The 16,061-nt window shown below is 41.0% G+C and overlaps 1 protein-coding gene across 4 annotated transcripts in view; it reads left to right on the top strand.

Annotated features, from left to right (window-relative positions):
* The window catches only part of Tab2 (TGF-beta activated kinase 1 (MAP3K7) binding protein 2), a 56,040-nt gene extending 40,352 nt beyond the window's left edge, over nt 1-15,688 (top strand). For 2 of the 4 annotated variants that reach the window (XM_004651134.2, XM_045158848.1), the window contains 4 exons: nt 7,409-7,569; nt 7,780-7,873; nt 8,847-8,927; nt 13,771-15,688. In XM_004651134.2, the coding sequence (XP_004651191.1) occupies nt 7,409-7,569; nt 7,780-7,873; nt 8,847-8,927; nt 13,771-13,913 (479 nt within the window). In that variant the 3' untranslated portion in view covers nt 13,914-15,688. The remainder of the gene's footprint in view (nt 1-7,408; nt 7,570-7,779; nt 7,874-8,846; nt 8,928-13,770) is intronic. The other 2 variants (XM_045158849.1, XM_045158850.1) reach the window with 2 other exon arrangements.
* The last annotated feature ends 373 nt before the right edge of the window (nt 15,689-16,061 follow it).

The raw sequence follows: 16,061 nt of genomic DNA, 5'->3' as shown, positions 1-16,061 counted from the left end.
CAGTAAACACCTGCATTGTACAGAGGGATCATCCCATTCCTTTCACATTCCATTTTCCAGAGTGTTGGGATTAAAGGCATGCACCACCACACCCAGCTGCAGTAAGCTTTTTAAATTATTAATTTAATATTTATAGAGGGATGTGCAGAGCCAAGGAAAGACACTTATGTGGCTAGAGATCCCATGATGGGGGCCTTGGAAAACCAAGGGAAAAGGAGGAAAGTTCAAAGAGCTCCTACCATGTGGGGAGCTGAAGGGGTAAAGGAGCCCATATGGAGAGTCAGGGCTTGGGCACCTCCTCGGCTCCCACCCGGCTGGGCAGAGGCCAGACCTAGCCAAGGGTAAACTCACCCAGAGCTGGAAGTTCCCAAGTAGTCAGAGCCATTATGTAGTAATTCTTGCTAAGTGAAAACATAAAAATTGAACCTTTAGCCAGGTGTGGTGGCGCACATCTTTAATCCAGCACTCAGGAGATAGAGGGAAGATTGCCATGAGTTTGAGGCCAGCCTGAAACTACATAGTGAAATCCAGGTCAGCCTGGGCTACAGAGAGACCCTACCTTGAGCTACCCTCCCCCCTAAAAAAGGTGCTTGCTTACAAAGCTTGCTGGCCTGAATTCAATTCCCAAATGGTCCACATAATCCCTGCTATGTTCATTTGCAGCAGCAGAGGGCTTAGCATGCACACACATATGCAAAAATTGAACATTTAAGAAGACTTTGATCTCCAGTTTTGGTTTATCAATATTTCTATTTCTTGAGAATTTTTGGTATTCTACTCTTAAAAGTAAAATTACCATTTATATTAAATAGGTATTTGGTCTCACTAGTTTTGAAGGTATTGACATGTCAGCTCTTGAAATAGTTTTGTGTCCTTGTTTTTACACTTCAAACTTCCCTAGTGGTTTTAATTTCTACAAGTAGTACAAAAACTAACTTAAGCTTCATTACTATTTAAAATAGTGAAACTTACTGAACAAGATGCATATACATTTGTGTATGTTAAACATACATAGTATATCATTGCATGTGATACAGAGATAGAGAACTTTAATTTTAAAACTCTAAGTTTTGGGCTGGAGAGATGGCTTAGCGGTTAAGCGCTTGCCTGTGAAGCCTAAGGACCCCGGTTCGAGGCTCGGTTCCCCAGGTCCCACGTTAGCCAGATGCACAAGGGAACGCACGCGTCTGGAGTTCGTTTTCAGAGGCTGGAAGCCCTGGCGCGCCCATTCTCTCTCTCTCCCTCTATCTGTCTTTCTCCCTGTGTCTGTCACTCTCAAATAAATAAAAAAAAAAAAAATTAAAAAAAAAACTCGTAAGTTTTAAAATGCACTTATGCTGCTGAAACTTTTTCTGCTACCTTCTTGCTGTAATACTAAGGCTTTTACTGATAACACAGACCGCCAGTACTTCTGCATTTTCACCCCTCTTTCCAACATGGTCATCTTTATTTTTTAAATATTTTTATTGATTTGATTTGCAAAGGAATGGGAGGGGAGGGAGAGAATGAGTATGCCAGGGCCTCTTGCTTCTGCAAATAAACTCGAGAAGCATGTGCCACTTTGTGGATCTGGCATTACATGGGTACTAGGGAACTGAACCTGGGCCAGCAGGCTCTAACAGCAAGTGCCTTTAACCACTGAGCCACCTCTCCAGCCCTCATCTTGATTTTTATTAGCATAACATATATTCATAGTACACAGCTTTAATTCCTGTCTTAGTGTATTTCTACTGCAGTAACAAAAATACTTTAGATAATTATTAAACAACAGAATTGAGCCTGAGGAGTCTAGAATCCAGATGCTAGCAGGTTGTCTAGTGAAGGCCCATTACTCTTTTTTTATGTTACTAGAGAGAAAGAGAGAGACCGACTGGGCATACCGGGGCCTTAAGACATTGCAGATGAACTCCAGACACATGTCACCTTGTGCATCTGACTTGCATGGTCCTGGGGAATCAAACCTAGGTCTTTTGGTTTTGCAAGCAAACACCTTAACCACTAAGCCATCTGTCCAGCCAAGCCCATTACTCTTGAATGGGGCTTCTGTGTGTCCTCATACATGGAATGGGAGGTGAAGAGCAAGTGCCAGCACCATCAGCTATCTTTGGTAAGGGCAATCACCCCATGCAGGTGACCTGATCATTTCCACAGGTCTCTCTTCATACCTCACAGTGGGATTTTGCTTCACCATATGAAGCTGCAGGAGACATAGACATCTAGATCATAGCACTTTATATATTGAGCTTGGTCTCTAGGTTGATATAAAACTGAAATTGAATAGATAACATACATGTAATAAATTTGCAAATGTTCACTAGAGTCAAATAATTTATCTGTACCTATAATTCTTTAATGAAACTGTTTCTGGAATCTTTAGGGTTTTTTTTTTTTCATTTCTGGTCTTTATTATATTATATAAACATCTCCAAGATACCATTTTTTTCCTTTCCAACAAATTGCCTTACCTTGTGACAGTATCGATTAATGGTGGTTTGCTAGACTGAATAGCCCACTAAGAATTTGTTTGAAAAATAGGAGTCCATTTCTTGGACCTTATATTCTCTTTCTTCTTGTCTTATCTCTTCAGTTTGCTAGAACATCTGAAAAAAATGTAATAAAAGATTTGGGAGGTAAATTCTCTTAAGTCTTTAAATGTCTAAAAGCACTCTCATATTTTTAGGTTGGTATGCAATTCTTAGATGAAAATCATTTTCCACAGAACATGTCACTGGGAGCCCGAGTCACTAAGGAAATCTGTCTGATTCTTGTGCCTTTGTAGATGGCCTGCCTTTTCTGGAAATCCTATGAAATGTGAATCTAGGTATAGACCTTTCCCCCACTAATCCCACACTCAGTGAACCTCTGCCTCCGTGACACCATCCTGTCTGTTCTTAGAGTTGCAAGAACTTGCTGGAGTGGGCTGTCCATGACGGATGTCTGTGTTTTGTGTTGGTTCATTCACTGTTTCATTCCTCTGTTATTTTCATGGGATTCAACATTCAGTTCACTATCTTTAATGTTCCAGCTAGTGTAATTAGATCTTTCCAAGTTTGCTTTTTAAGCAAGCTGTGCCTTTAACCACTGAGCCAAAGCTTTTTAGATCTGCAGCCATCTGTGAGTAAATGGCAGGGATGGGGACGATCTTCTCTTCGCTGGAGTCTGTGGAACAAATCACTGCTCCTCCCGAATAGACATTACTGAATGTGTGTGGACGCTCTTCAGTGTGATTTTTCTCAAATGTCTACTCAGATTCCGTAATGGAAGTAGAAATTTTCTAATTTCCTCAACAACTTACAGCCCTCAACTTGAAAGCCTTCCAAGTATCGTTGTCTTCTGTGGACCTGTTTCTTTCTCCCATCAATACTAAAACCCTTTTTCATTTAGAAGAGCCTAATTAGAGTCAATCTGTACTAATCATCTTCCTAGCATCTGTCTTCCCATTCTGTCCTCTTCTGTGGCCAGGGTGCTGATAACACCTGTCAAAGGAATTCTTTATCTCTATGCTGTGGCTTTAAGTAACATCCTATCAGGTCTGCCTGGCATCTGAGCTGTCCCTTAGTATGGTTCTGTTGATGGCTCTGGCTCTTGCAAGAGTTGTACTCCTCTCCTGAGCCAAATGTTGCATGAGAAGTATCAGAAGAGACTGAAGTGCACCTCACTTTTACACCAGGAAATGGTGAAGGTGAGGTGCGTCAGTATAATTAGAAATGGGCTTGTTTGGAGTTTTCTTGTCTTCGGTACCCCACAGTGAGCAGGTTCCCGTAGAAGCTAGCTACTGTCTCTCAGGATGACCCTTGAAGTGCCAGGTCCTTGTTTTCTGTAGTCCTTTCCATGCAGTGATTGGCCCTGTTTTCTTTCAGATTCCTTGATGATCCTGCACCATATAGTACAGGGCCAGGTAGAAATGTTATGTCTGCTCAACTCTGCTGTTGGAACATGAGAATGGCCATAGACAGGAAAGTCTGTATGCCAGTGAAGCTGTGTTCACAGGCCAGATATGGTCCATGGTCTATAATTCACTGGCCAGTTTTTTAGAGTCTTGTTCTTGTGCTGGAGAGATGGCCTAGTGGTTAAGGCTCTTTCCTGCAAAGCCAAAGGACTCAGGTTCAGTTCCCCAAGACCCACATAAGCCAGATGCACAAGGTGGTGCACACATGTGGAGTTTGAGAGTTTGTTTGCAGTAGCTGAAGGCCCTGGCACACCAGTTCATTCATATCCCCCCTCTCTCAAATAAATAAATAAGAATAGAGTCTTGTTTTTGCTCTGCATATCTCTTTTCCTCCCCTTCTCTCCCTCCTTCCTGCTTCTAGAATTCCTTCTAAGGTATACGAGTAGCAGCATCATTGAAGCAACAGTGGTATAATCTGGAAAGTGTGCCATGTAGCCAACCCCCTTCTCATACATGCATAATGGAATATCCCTACACAAACCTGTATGACATTGCTACTACATATGGTGTACCACATTGGCCCAACACTAAACCTGTATAACATGTCACTGTACTGAACGCTGTAGGTATTTGTAATGCAATGTTAAGTATTTGTATATCTAAATATAGGAAATATAAATTGAAAATCTAGATACCCATGTAAAAATCCAGGCAGGATGGAGCATGCTTTTTTGGGGGGAGGGGCAGAGAAAGGAGGGATGGGCATCACAGGGCCTCCAGCCACTGTAAATGAACTCCAGATGCACACTCTCCCTTGTGCATCTGGCTAACTGGGGAATCGAACCAGGGGTCTTTTAGCTTTGCAGGCACACGCCTTAACTGCTAAGCCATTCCTCCAGCCCAGAACATGCTTTTAATCCCAGTGCTGGGAGGCAGACAGTATCAGGGACTTGCTGATTAATTAGATTAGCTGAACCAGTGAGCCTAGGTTCATTGAGAGACTATCTCAAAGAATAAAGTGAAGAGCAGTTGAGAAAGGCTCCTACACTTTTGCACATACGTAAACACACATGTATGTACCACACACGTGTGTACCATAAACATGCAAAAAAAATTACTAAGCAGTTGGGAGTTTTCACCTCCACTCAAATCTTATGGAATGACCATTCCATTAGTCTGATGTTGACCCAGATGTTGTTTGTAGCATATGACCCTTTTTTTTGCCCTGAGGCAGGGTCTCACTAGCTCAAGGTGACCTCGAACTCACAGGGATGCTCCTACCTCTGCCTCCCATGTGCTCGGGTTAAAGGGTGTACCACCACATCCAGCTCAATGTTACCTTTAAAAAATTTTGTTTTTAATTTATTTACTTTATTTACGAGAAAGAGAGAGAATGAATGGGTGCACCAGGGGCTCCAGCTGCTGCAAACGAACTCCAGATGCATGTGCCACTTTGTGGGTCCTGGCTTACGTAGGTAGTGGGGAATTGAACCTACATCTTTAGGCTTTGCAGGCAAGTGCCTTAACTTTAAGCCATCTCTCCAGCCCAGTTTGTGACCTTGTAACCCCCATTTCATATTTTCTGTCAGTATTTCTATGCATTCTGGGTAAATATGCATAGGTTTATCTTAGAGATCACCAACTGATTGTCTAATCTACTGTTTAAACAGTTTGGCTTTCTCATTACAAATGACTCATAATTTGTAGAGGTTTAAGGTGTTTTCTCACATCTGCCTATTTTCTCAAAGTAGAGTCGTCCCAAGCTGTCTTCTTTATAAAAGTAGTTTCTAGGGCTGGAGGGATGGCCTAGTGGTTAAGGCACTTGCCTGTGAAGCCTAAGAACTCCTGTTTGGATCTCCAGGTCCCATGTAAACCACACACACAAGGAGGTGCATGTGTCTGGAGTTCGTTTGCAGTGGTTGAAGGCCATGGCGTGCCCATTCTCGCCCGCCATCCCTCTCTCCCCTGCTCGCTCGCTCACTCTCTCTCACATGCGCACACGCTCTCTCTCTCTCTCTCTCTCTCAATTACGAAAAAAAAAAAAACTTGGTTCTGGTACCTTCCTTTCCAATCCAGTGTCCTAAGTCACAAGAACATATGCCAACTTTGATAGCTTGATAAGGTTTCCCATTCATACTGCAAAATGATGCTTATTTTGTTTTTGTCAAAAATCTAAGGAAAGAGGGCTGGAAAAATGGCTTAGTGGTTAAGGCTCTTGTCTATGAAGCCTGAGGACACAGGTTTGATTCTCTAGTACCCACGTAAACCAGATGAATAAGATGGCACATGCATCTGGAGTTCATTTGCAGTGGCTAGAGGCCCTGGCATGCTCATTCTCTCTCTCTCTCTCTCTCTCTCTCTCTCTCTCTCACCATATATATATATATATATATATACATATATATATATATATATATATATAATCAACACCCCCCTCAACTAAATAAGTAATTCTTTATTGTTTTTTGGGTTTTTTTTAAATTTTTATTAGCATTTTCCATTATTATTTAAAAAATCCCATGTTAATTCCCTCTGGTTTTTGGTTTTTTTGTAAGGCAGGGTTTCACTCTAGCCCAGGCTAATACAGAACTCATTATGTAGTCTTAAGGGTGGCCTTGAATCCATGGCAATCCTCCTACCTCTGCTTCCCAAATGGTGGGATTAAAGGCATAAGCCACCACACCCGGCAAAGTGAAGTTTTTTTTTTTTTAATCTAAGGAAAATACCTTCACAAAATATAATCTACATATGAGAAAATAAAAGGTGTTTATATGGCATTGTTTTTACTTTGCAACTTGAAAATATGTTAGTATCTGTATGGTTTGAAGTCACTCTGTTTTGTTAATAAGCATCAAATTATACTCAATATATTCCATATTCCCTTCTAAAATACTGAAAAGTTTTCATATTAGACTATTGTGCACACAGATCAGACGTGACACCGGAGAAGAGCCTGTCGGGATCATGTAAGAAGTGCATGGCAGCAGGTTAACTAAGCCTCCTGGAACCTTTAGAAAGCAGTGGACGAAGACTGCTCTCAGTAGCCATAAAGTAGATTTAGGCCAAACCCTAAAATTTTTCTTTAAAATAAAGCTGTTTCGGGCTGGAGAGATGGCTTAGCGGTTAAGCGCTTGCCTGTGAAGCCTAAGGACCCCGGTTCGAGGCTCGGTTCCCCAGGTCCCACGTTAGCCAGATGCACAAGGGGCCGCATGCGTCTGGAGTTCGTTTGCAGAGGCTGGAGGCCCTGGCGCGCCCATTCTCTCTCTCTCCCTCTATCTGTCTTTCTCTCTGTGTCTGTGGCTCTCAAATAAATAAATTAAATTAAATAAAGCTGTTTCAAAGTTGGGGTTTTTGAAATTTTATATTTTTGAAACTTTAAATGTTTAATAATATTCAGTGTTAATGTGGTTTTGGGATTGTTGGCAAAACATGTTTGTCAGAAATGTCCGTTTCCTGCAGTCTGTGTGAAGTTTAATTGCTGAAGTGGGTGGAGCTCATGTTTGCTAATGTGCATTGCAGCTCTGCTGGTGCACCAGAAGGCCAGGATGGAACGGCTTCAAAGAGAACTTGAGGTTCAGAAGAAAAAGCTGGACAAACTAAAATCTGAGGTCAATGAGATGGAGAATAATCTAACTCGAAGGCGCCTGAAAAGATCAAATTCCATCTCCCAAATACCTTCAGTAAGTCTCATGCAACTGCTGTGACCTCTGTACTTGAACATGAGAGTGGGCTGCCTGCCGTGGTCACGGGAGGCCTCGTCTAGTTCCCAGTAAATGCTCTTAATTCATCCTTGTTTCTCTGTCCTCACCTCCCCCGCCAAACTCCACTCTTTCCTAATTAATGACGTAAGAATGCAATACAAATCTTTTTTACATGAAATTATTTTTCAGCTCGAAGAAATGCAGCAGTTGAGAAGTTGTAATAGACAACTCCAGATTGACATTGACTGCTTAACCAAAGAAATTGATCTTTTTCAAGCCCGAGGTAAAGTTCAGTGTATACTCAGCTGAAATTCATTGAATTAATCTGCCAGCTCTTTTCCTGTGGCTGAGAACAGGCTTATCAGTTGTACTGTCTCAGAGTGTTCAGCTTTGGAGCCAGATAGTGCTAAAGAACAGTTGGAGTTTGATCTCACTCCCCCATAAGTGTGTACTAGGTTCAGAAGTAACCAGATAGTTTATGTCTTTCACATGTGTGTAAGGAAAGACAGCAATCCATGTGTCTAGCTGCATGGTCAGAGGCCCTGCTTCCTGTGGAGAATCTCTTGTACTAGTGCTTAGTAACACAGGTGTATCCCTATGACTCTCCCCTGTACCTTTCAAGAATTGTGTCCCCATCTCATTGGCACTATCCTACTTAATAAGATAGACAAGAAGTAAAAGGACAGTTAGACATTGTTAGGATAGTGGTTTGCTTTTTATACTTGAGCTATTAGCAACCAGCAGTGATTTCTTACTGTAATATAAAATGCTTATAATTCAGTTTCATAGAAAACTAAAATATTTTCACTGAAATTTAATTCTGAAGTGGGGAAAGTAACAGAAATATATAAAATTTTAAAAGATAGAAAAAGGAAGTAAACTAACATAATGAGGTCCTTAACCACACTTTTGCGTGTGTTTCCGCTAATTAATTTACTTAAATTTATTTTAAAATGCCAATAAGCTGTTATTTTAACTTATCACATTAACCAGGGGTCTACTTCTAATTCTTTCTTACAAGCAGTAATTTAACTTCTTCCCCAATATACCACTTGCCTCTGTTTATGAGTACTATTTTATACCTTTATTTTGAAATACGTTTTTAAATTTTACATATAACTTGAGATTAGAGGTAAAAATAAAGCATTTCTTCTGTTTACTTTATAGTATTTTTAGAAAGAAATGCTTGCTTTAAAAATAAAATTAAGTATTTTTGAGGTACAAACATTGATATATTTACTTTTTATATATTTCAGGACCACATTTTAACCCCAGCGCTATTCATAACTTTTATGACAATATTGGATTTGTAGGTCCTGTGCCACCAAAACCCAAAGGTTAGTGTATCCATTAAGTATGAAACTGTTACATTTTGAAAAGCAAGATCTTAGAGAATTTTTGTTTTTTACATCCTTCCACTGTAGATATGCTTCAGAGTCTGGCATTCTGGGGTGGACTCAATAGGAAAATGTTGGTTTATTCTCATTTACATTCTGGGGTTTGGGGAGGATGCAAAGGTATCATGTATTTAGCTTCTTAAGAGTAAAGGTTGAGACCTTAGGAATCAGTATACTCCCCAAATAGCAAGTCTTGATTTAAAAAACAAACAAACACCAAGTGCAAAAACTTTGTATTCTTTACAATCTTCAAAAAGCTGTAAGGAAGATACTTCAGGAAAGCTCTTTTTTTTTTTCAAGATTATCCTGTTTTATTTAATCTGTGCATATTTCTAAGTAAATAACATCTCTGAATTCCAGACAAATGATTTTCAAAAACAAATCTACAATTTTTGCAGCATTAATAGTCACAGAATATATATGCCCCAAATCAAGACACGTTGAGATATGTCTTACACATTTGAGCCAGGCATTAAAGTATGTATAAAATGGAACCAGATGCATAAATCTCATTCACAAAAGTAAATAAAAGCACATTCATTCAGGTTATGTGATACTGTACTCATGGTGCAGAATGTTTACTGTTAGCCCTAAGATGATAGTTGAAATACAGAATTTTATAAATGGGGGCTGGGAAGATGTCTCAGTCAGGGAAAAGTTTCCCCCACAAGTATGAGGACCTGAGTTGAGCACCCATGTAAATGCCAGGTGTGGTGGCACATACCTGTAATCCCAGCACTGGGGATCCTCAGGGCTTACTGACTAGCTAGTCTAGCTGAATCAGTGAGTTCTAGGTTCAGAGAAAGAGACCACAACTCAAAGAAATAAAGTGGAGAGTGATTGAGAGAAACCCAACATTGACCTCTGCTGCACACGTGTGCACGTACACACCCCAACCCCCCAAAATTTAAGTGAACATAGAGTATTACAAGAGCAAGCTTGAAGTAAAAGAACACAGAATGGGGCAGGCGAGGTAGGGCCACTAAGAGCGCAGCATTGTACGCGCAGTTGAAGTCAGCATCGCGGGCCTAAATAGAAGAACGTGACTGTAAGGGATGCTATGCTGACGTCAGAGAAAAAAAGAAAAACCTTTTCTAGATACATAAAAGGAACCATTAAAGACAATAAGCAAGGAAGAGTAGAAACAAGCAAAACACTAAAACAAAAACAAAATGGTAGAACCCTTCACTTACCAGTCATTGCCTTAAGTACAAATGGAGTGATTTGTACAGGGTAAATAGTTCCAATACATGACTGTAAGACACACATAGACTGGAAGTCAGGTGATAGAAAACAGCACTTTATACAAATGGTAACAAGAAATTTTGAGTGGCTGTAATTAACTAGACAGAATATGTTTCAGTGAGACTGGGAAGATGGCTTAGTCAGTACAGTGCTTGCTGTGCACCTGAGTTCAATCACATAAGAAAGCTAGACCCAGCAGGACGTGTCTATAATCTCAGCCCTGGGGAGATAGAGACAGAAATTTCCACTAGGGCTCCTGGGCCAGCCTTTCTTGACTGATGGGTGAACTGCAGCATCAGTGAGAGGCCCTATCTCAGAAAATAAGCTGGAAGCTGTGCGTGCGGTCGCGTGCCTTTAGTCCCAGCACTCTGGAGGCGTGGGTAGGAAGATTGCCGTGAGTTCAAGGCCACCCTAAGACTACGTAGTGAATTCCAGGTCAGCCTAGGCTAGAGTGAGACCCTACCTTGAAAAACCAAAAAAAAAAAAAAATGTGGAGAGCAACTGAGGGAAGCAGATTGACCTTGGTCTCTGTGTGCATTCATACTCACATGCCCACACACAGACACACACAAGAACCACCTTACCACAACTTCAAAGCTATATCTAAAACAGTTGTCATTTTATATGTCTGATAAGACGATAAATTCAATAGGAAGACACAAGCATGTACAGCCCTGTCTACTCAACACACATTCTTCTCAAGTGTACACAGAACATTCTAAGAGCATGTTAGTTCACAAAACAAGCTGCAAAAATTTTTAAATGTCAAAATCATTCCAAGTATGTTTCACCTGAGTAGAGTGAGATTATAAAATTTATGAAACTAAGCAACAAATTTTAAACATTCTTTGGGTCTTTAAAGAAATAAAAAGAAGGCTGGAGGGATGGCTTAGCGTTTAAGGCATTTGCTTGCAAAGCCAAAGGACCTCAGTTCAATTCCCCAGAACCCACATTAGCCAGATGCACAAGGGGGCACATGCATCTGGAGTTCATTTGCAGAGGCTGGAGGCCTTGATGCACCCATTCTCTTTATCTTTCTCTGTCAAATAAATAAATGAAAATAAAATATTTTTACAAAAAAAGAATTTTAAAAGCATGTGGCAAGGGGGCTGGAGGGATGGCTTAACAGTTAAGGAGCTAGCCAACAAAGCCTGAAGACCCAGGTTCAATTCCTCAGGACCTACATAAGCCAGATGCACAAGGTGGCACATGCATCTGGAGTTCATTTGCAGTGGCAAGAGGCCCTGGAGCACCCATTCATTCTCTCTCCCCCTCTCTCTCTCTCTCTCTTTCTCTCTCTCTCATAAATAAATAGATAAGTAAATAAGTAAACATTAAAAAAAATTTAAGTATGTGGTGAGTGGGCCAACCATGTGTAGCCCCGTGGTGTAGCATGGCCCTGGTTTTGATTCCCTAACACAGGCATATGTGTCTGGAGGAAAACAAAACACAAGACAACCTGTGATAATCAGCAAAATGAATACAAAGAAAGTCATTTATAGAAACAAGTGCCTTCATTCAAACAAGAAGATTCAATTAACCTAGCTTTATACTAAGGAACTAGAACAAAAAAGAAGGCCCAAAGTTTGTAGAAAGATGGAAATAATAAAGATTAAAACAAAAATAAATCAAAAAGAAGTCTGTTAAAATTAATAAATTTAGTGAACTTTCAGGGTACAAAAGTCAATATACAAATATAAGTTATGTTCCTGTATACAATAACTGTACAAAAAGGAAGTTATAGCAGTTAGAAAAACAATTCCACCAGGCATGGTGGCGCATGCCTCACCATGAGTTCAAGGCCACCCTGAGACTACATAGTGAATTCCAGGTCAGCCTGAGCTAGAGTGAGGCCCTTCCTCGAAAAACTGAGAGAAAAAAAAAAAAAAAGATGAGAAGCAAAACAATTCCATTCACTGTAGCTATCAAAAAACAAAATAGTTGGTCTGGAGAGAGGGCTTAGTGGTTAAGGCACTTGCCAGCCAAGCCTAAGAACTCGTGTTCAAATCTCCAGGTCCCAAATAAGCCAGACAAAGTGACGCAAGCACACAGTGTCACACATATTCACAAGGGGGCGCACATGTATGAAGTTCATTTGCAGCAGCCAAAGGCCCTGGTGGGTGCACACCTTCGCATGCTCTCTCTCTCTCCCTCTCCCAAAGAAAGAAAATAGGAATAAACCAAAGACAAAGAAGACTTGTACACCAAGCGTTATAAAACACCAATGGGAGATGTGTGCAGATATCCTCTCATTCATGGATTAGAGGAAGGGAAACTTAATATGTCTCTGCAAATTCTGTGTAGTCACTATCCAGTGGTGTTCTTTACAAAAATAGAGGAAAATGCCTGAAAAGCCATAGTGAACCACAAAAGACCCTAAGTAGCCAAAGCAGTGCGTGAAGCAGAGACACCACAGTCTTCAGAATGGGCTTGAAAGCTGCGGTAATGAAAACTACCCAGTGCTGTCCTAACTACACAGTCACCCGTGTGGACAGACAGAGTAGAGGGCTTAGAACCAGCATGATTCTGTGCACAGTTGGATCAGGGTGCTAGAAACACAAGGGAAAAATGATAGTTTCTGTAAAAAGTGACATTGGGAAAACTGAACATTTCATGTGCAGATGACATTGAGCCCCTACCTTAGTCTATATGTAAAAGTTAACAAAATATGGATTGAAGATTTAAATACAAGATGTGAAATGTGCTAGAAGCAAACAGGGAAAGCTTCTTGACGGTGTTGTGGGCAATGCTGTTTTTGGACATGGCCACAAAAGCAAAACTAGACAAATAGAAACGCTTCAGCCCAGCAAAGGAAGCCTGGGGGTTTTCAGTCAGTCTCCCATGCTATTCCTGATTTAAAAACAAAGGTATGGTGATGTTTTTACAGTGACTGACTTCGTCAGGGTTTGTGCTTCACACAAAGGTAGAGGTTTAGAAATTGTTTTTTAAAGCTAGATGTGGTAGTGCACACTTATAATCCCAAAGATTGAGATAGGAGGATCACCATAAATTCAGAACCAGCCTGGTCCACAAAGTGAGTTCCAAGGTTAACTTAGGCTACATTGAGAGACTGTCTCAAAAACAAACAAAAAAATCATGATGTTTTATTTGTGTTGCTTGTTGTGGTTTTAGAAGATAAATGACTATTGAGTGGAAACTTGAATTCCTGATGAAAAAGAGAAATGTACACACTACTTCAGCGGGAAAGAAACTCGAGACTGAAGGCACTCTGCACTGTCTTCCAGTGGGACACCCTTCACAGTCCTGAGTGTGATATTAGTATGATATTAGCATGATAAATGAATTAGTGTGAGTTGGAGAACAGAGTCTGTTTTCTCCTGTAGGAGATAATGGCGGTGGTACGTCCCAGTGTGACGGAGGCTGGTGGCAGAACACACGTGTCAGTTCACCCAGTCCCTCCCTGTGGTTAACAAGCTCCTTGCACTCTGGTCACTATAAATGCTGTTTAAAGTTGCCAGTAACTTGTGAGACTATGTGATTTTTACTTCTAAAATGAATGTTTTTTGCTTCCTTACAGATCAGAGGTCCACCATCAAAACACCAAAGACTCAAGACGCAGATGATGACGAGGGGGCTCAGTGGAACTGCACCGCCTGTACTTTCCTCAATCACCCAGCCTTGATCCGCTGTGAACAGTGCGAGATGCCCCGGCATTTCTGAGCCAGAAGGCCCACGTCTTCCTAAAGCCTGGAAGTCATCGGGAAAAGTTTCACTGCAACATAGGATTTTGTCAGTTGAAGGTGTGACAAGATGGTGTTATGCTAATTGTGCTAATGATACCTCAGTCTAATGTCATGGGCAGTTGAAATTCATCCCATCAGAGGTCATCTGAAGGACTTGGTTCCTGCTGCCTAACCGTGTACAGTGTTACCAGTGTCCATGACGGAGCGCGCTCACTGTGTCAGTGCCTAGATGTTCCTGTACTTTCCCCTCGTGTCACTACTGAATGTTGACAGGAGGAAGGAACGGAGTGATAGCTTTTTGTTTCAAAGCTTTCAGTGAAACACTACACACGAAGAGAAGGAACGAGGTGTGACGATTTAAAACTCTTTGCTGTCGCATAGTGCCGGTGGATGGGGAAGAACTTCACGACCTGTGGTACTCTTGGCCTTGTCTCTGTTCCCTGAAGACGTCTGTGAAGCCAGCATCTAGGACCTAATGATGAACAGGAAAGCAGTCTGCATTGTCTGTACAAACACGCAGTGAACTCCCCAAAGCTTTTCCTACTGTGCACATCTCTCCAGTCTGCTTACGTGATTTCTTCTTCATTACCTTCTTTTATTTCTATATGTATAGTGTCATAGACTTTTGTTAACTAATTCTTTTCTCCTTTTAGTGAGTAAGCACGATCATGTTCCTTTTTGTAAGCCTTACCTGAGAGAAGCAATGCCATAAAATAAAATTTTTAAAAAGCATTAATGAAACTATGCACAAAATAACTTTCCTCTACTTATCTGTACTTTGCCCCTATGGGTGCCAATGTTCTGTGAAGACACACAGATGCTGCACAGTGAACCGCAGGAAAGATTAGTGTTGTCCCTAGGTCACACTCGTACCTAGCAGTGGGTGACCCAGCGTGCTTTGTCTTCCATGAAAGCTTAAAGCAGGAGGTGTCTGACCACTGACAGTGCGCTCCGTCTGCTTGGTGTCCCACAGAACTTTCCCCAGAGATGAGTACTGGGAAAGTACAGTTTCAAAACCAGCAACAGCAGCAGTACCGACAGCCCTTGTTTTGGAAGGAAATTTAAATGCTTTACTGTTGGGACAATCCATTTCAAAACCTGACGTGATGTCAATATTGTATGTATTTATGAGACATAGTCATATTTAGGACAACTGAAGAAAAGCTGGAAAAAAGAAAAACAAGCAAACTTGAACACTGAAGCAACCTCAAGCATCTCTTTATTTGATGATATATTTTTGTAAGGAAAATAAATATTCAGATGATCAGGAATGTATATAACTAAATGAAATCAAGAAAAAGTAACAGTATGCATTTAAAAGAATTATGAAATTATATATGAGTGCTTAGAATGGGGCTACGGGAAGTGCTGAACTAGAGCAAAAGACAGGAACTAATGTAGGTGGCGCCCACTGTAGATGTTTGCAGGCGGCTCTCGGAGACAAACAGGATGATGACAGGCGATCCCTGTGAGCGTCTGGGCCTTGCCGTGCGAGTGCAGAAAGAAGACAGTCCTGGTAAACTAGCAACAACCCAGAGCTCTCCCATTCGATGCGTTTGTTTTCAAAGAAGGCCTTGTTTTTCAGCTTCCTCTGCAGTTCTATGTGAAGATTGATAAATCAGTTTTTACTTGTTTTATTAATAAAATGTAATTTGGATATCTTGAGTTGATGGTTTTGTGATTTAGCTGGGTAAACTATCTTTGTAACAGATAAGTTATTTATAAAAATTAAAAAACTTATATTCTAATACAGATTTTGTGGCTTGTTTTTGAAGTTGATGAGGCATTTTGTGCCCCAGCCAAACACTTAGTTGTTAACTGAGGTCAGTGGGGTGGGGGCACTGCATTCTTTTGACTTCAACTCCTTTCTAGAATATTTTGTCAGCTTCCACAGACTAGCTTTTTGTGGATGTCTTTGCTTTTCAGTCAGAGCCTTCCTAGGTACATTAGGCTGGTCTTAAACTCAGAGTCTTCCTGTCTCGGCCTCACAGCCTTAGGATTGCAGGCGCGCCCAGCCACACCTAGCTCCCCGCTGCCAGACTGTCAATTTGGCAGGGAAAAGTAGATCTGGCTTTTTTAATACTGTGTGCTAGCTGTTAGTATTTGGAAAGTAGCCGCACCGTTG

The sequence above is a fragment of the Jaculus jaculus genome, chromosome 9 (assembly GCF_020740685.1).
Source record: "Jaculus jaculus isolate mJacJac1 chromosome 9, mJacJac1.mat.Y.cur, whole genome shotgun sequence".
In the NCBI taxonomy this organism is placed as follows: Eukaryota; Metazoa; Chordata; class Mammalia; order Rodentia; family Dipodidae; genus Jaculus; species Jaculus jaculus.
The sequence above is the reverse complement of the archived record's forward strand: the minus strand, read 5'-3'. Positions and strand labels throughout refer to the sequence as shown.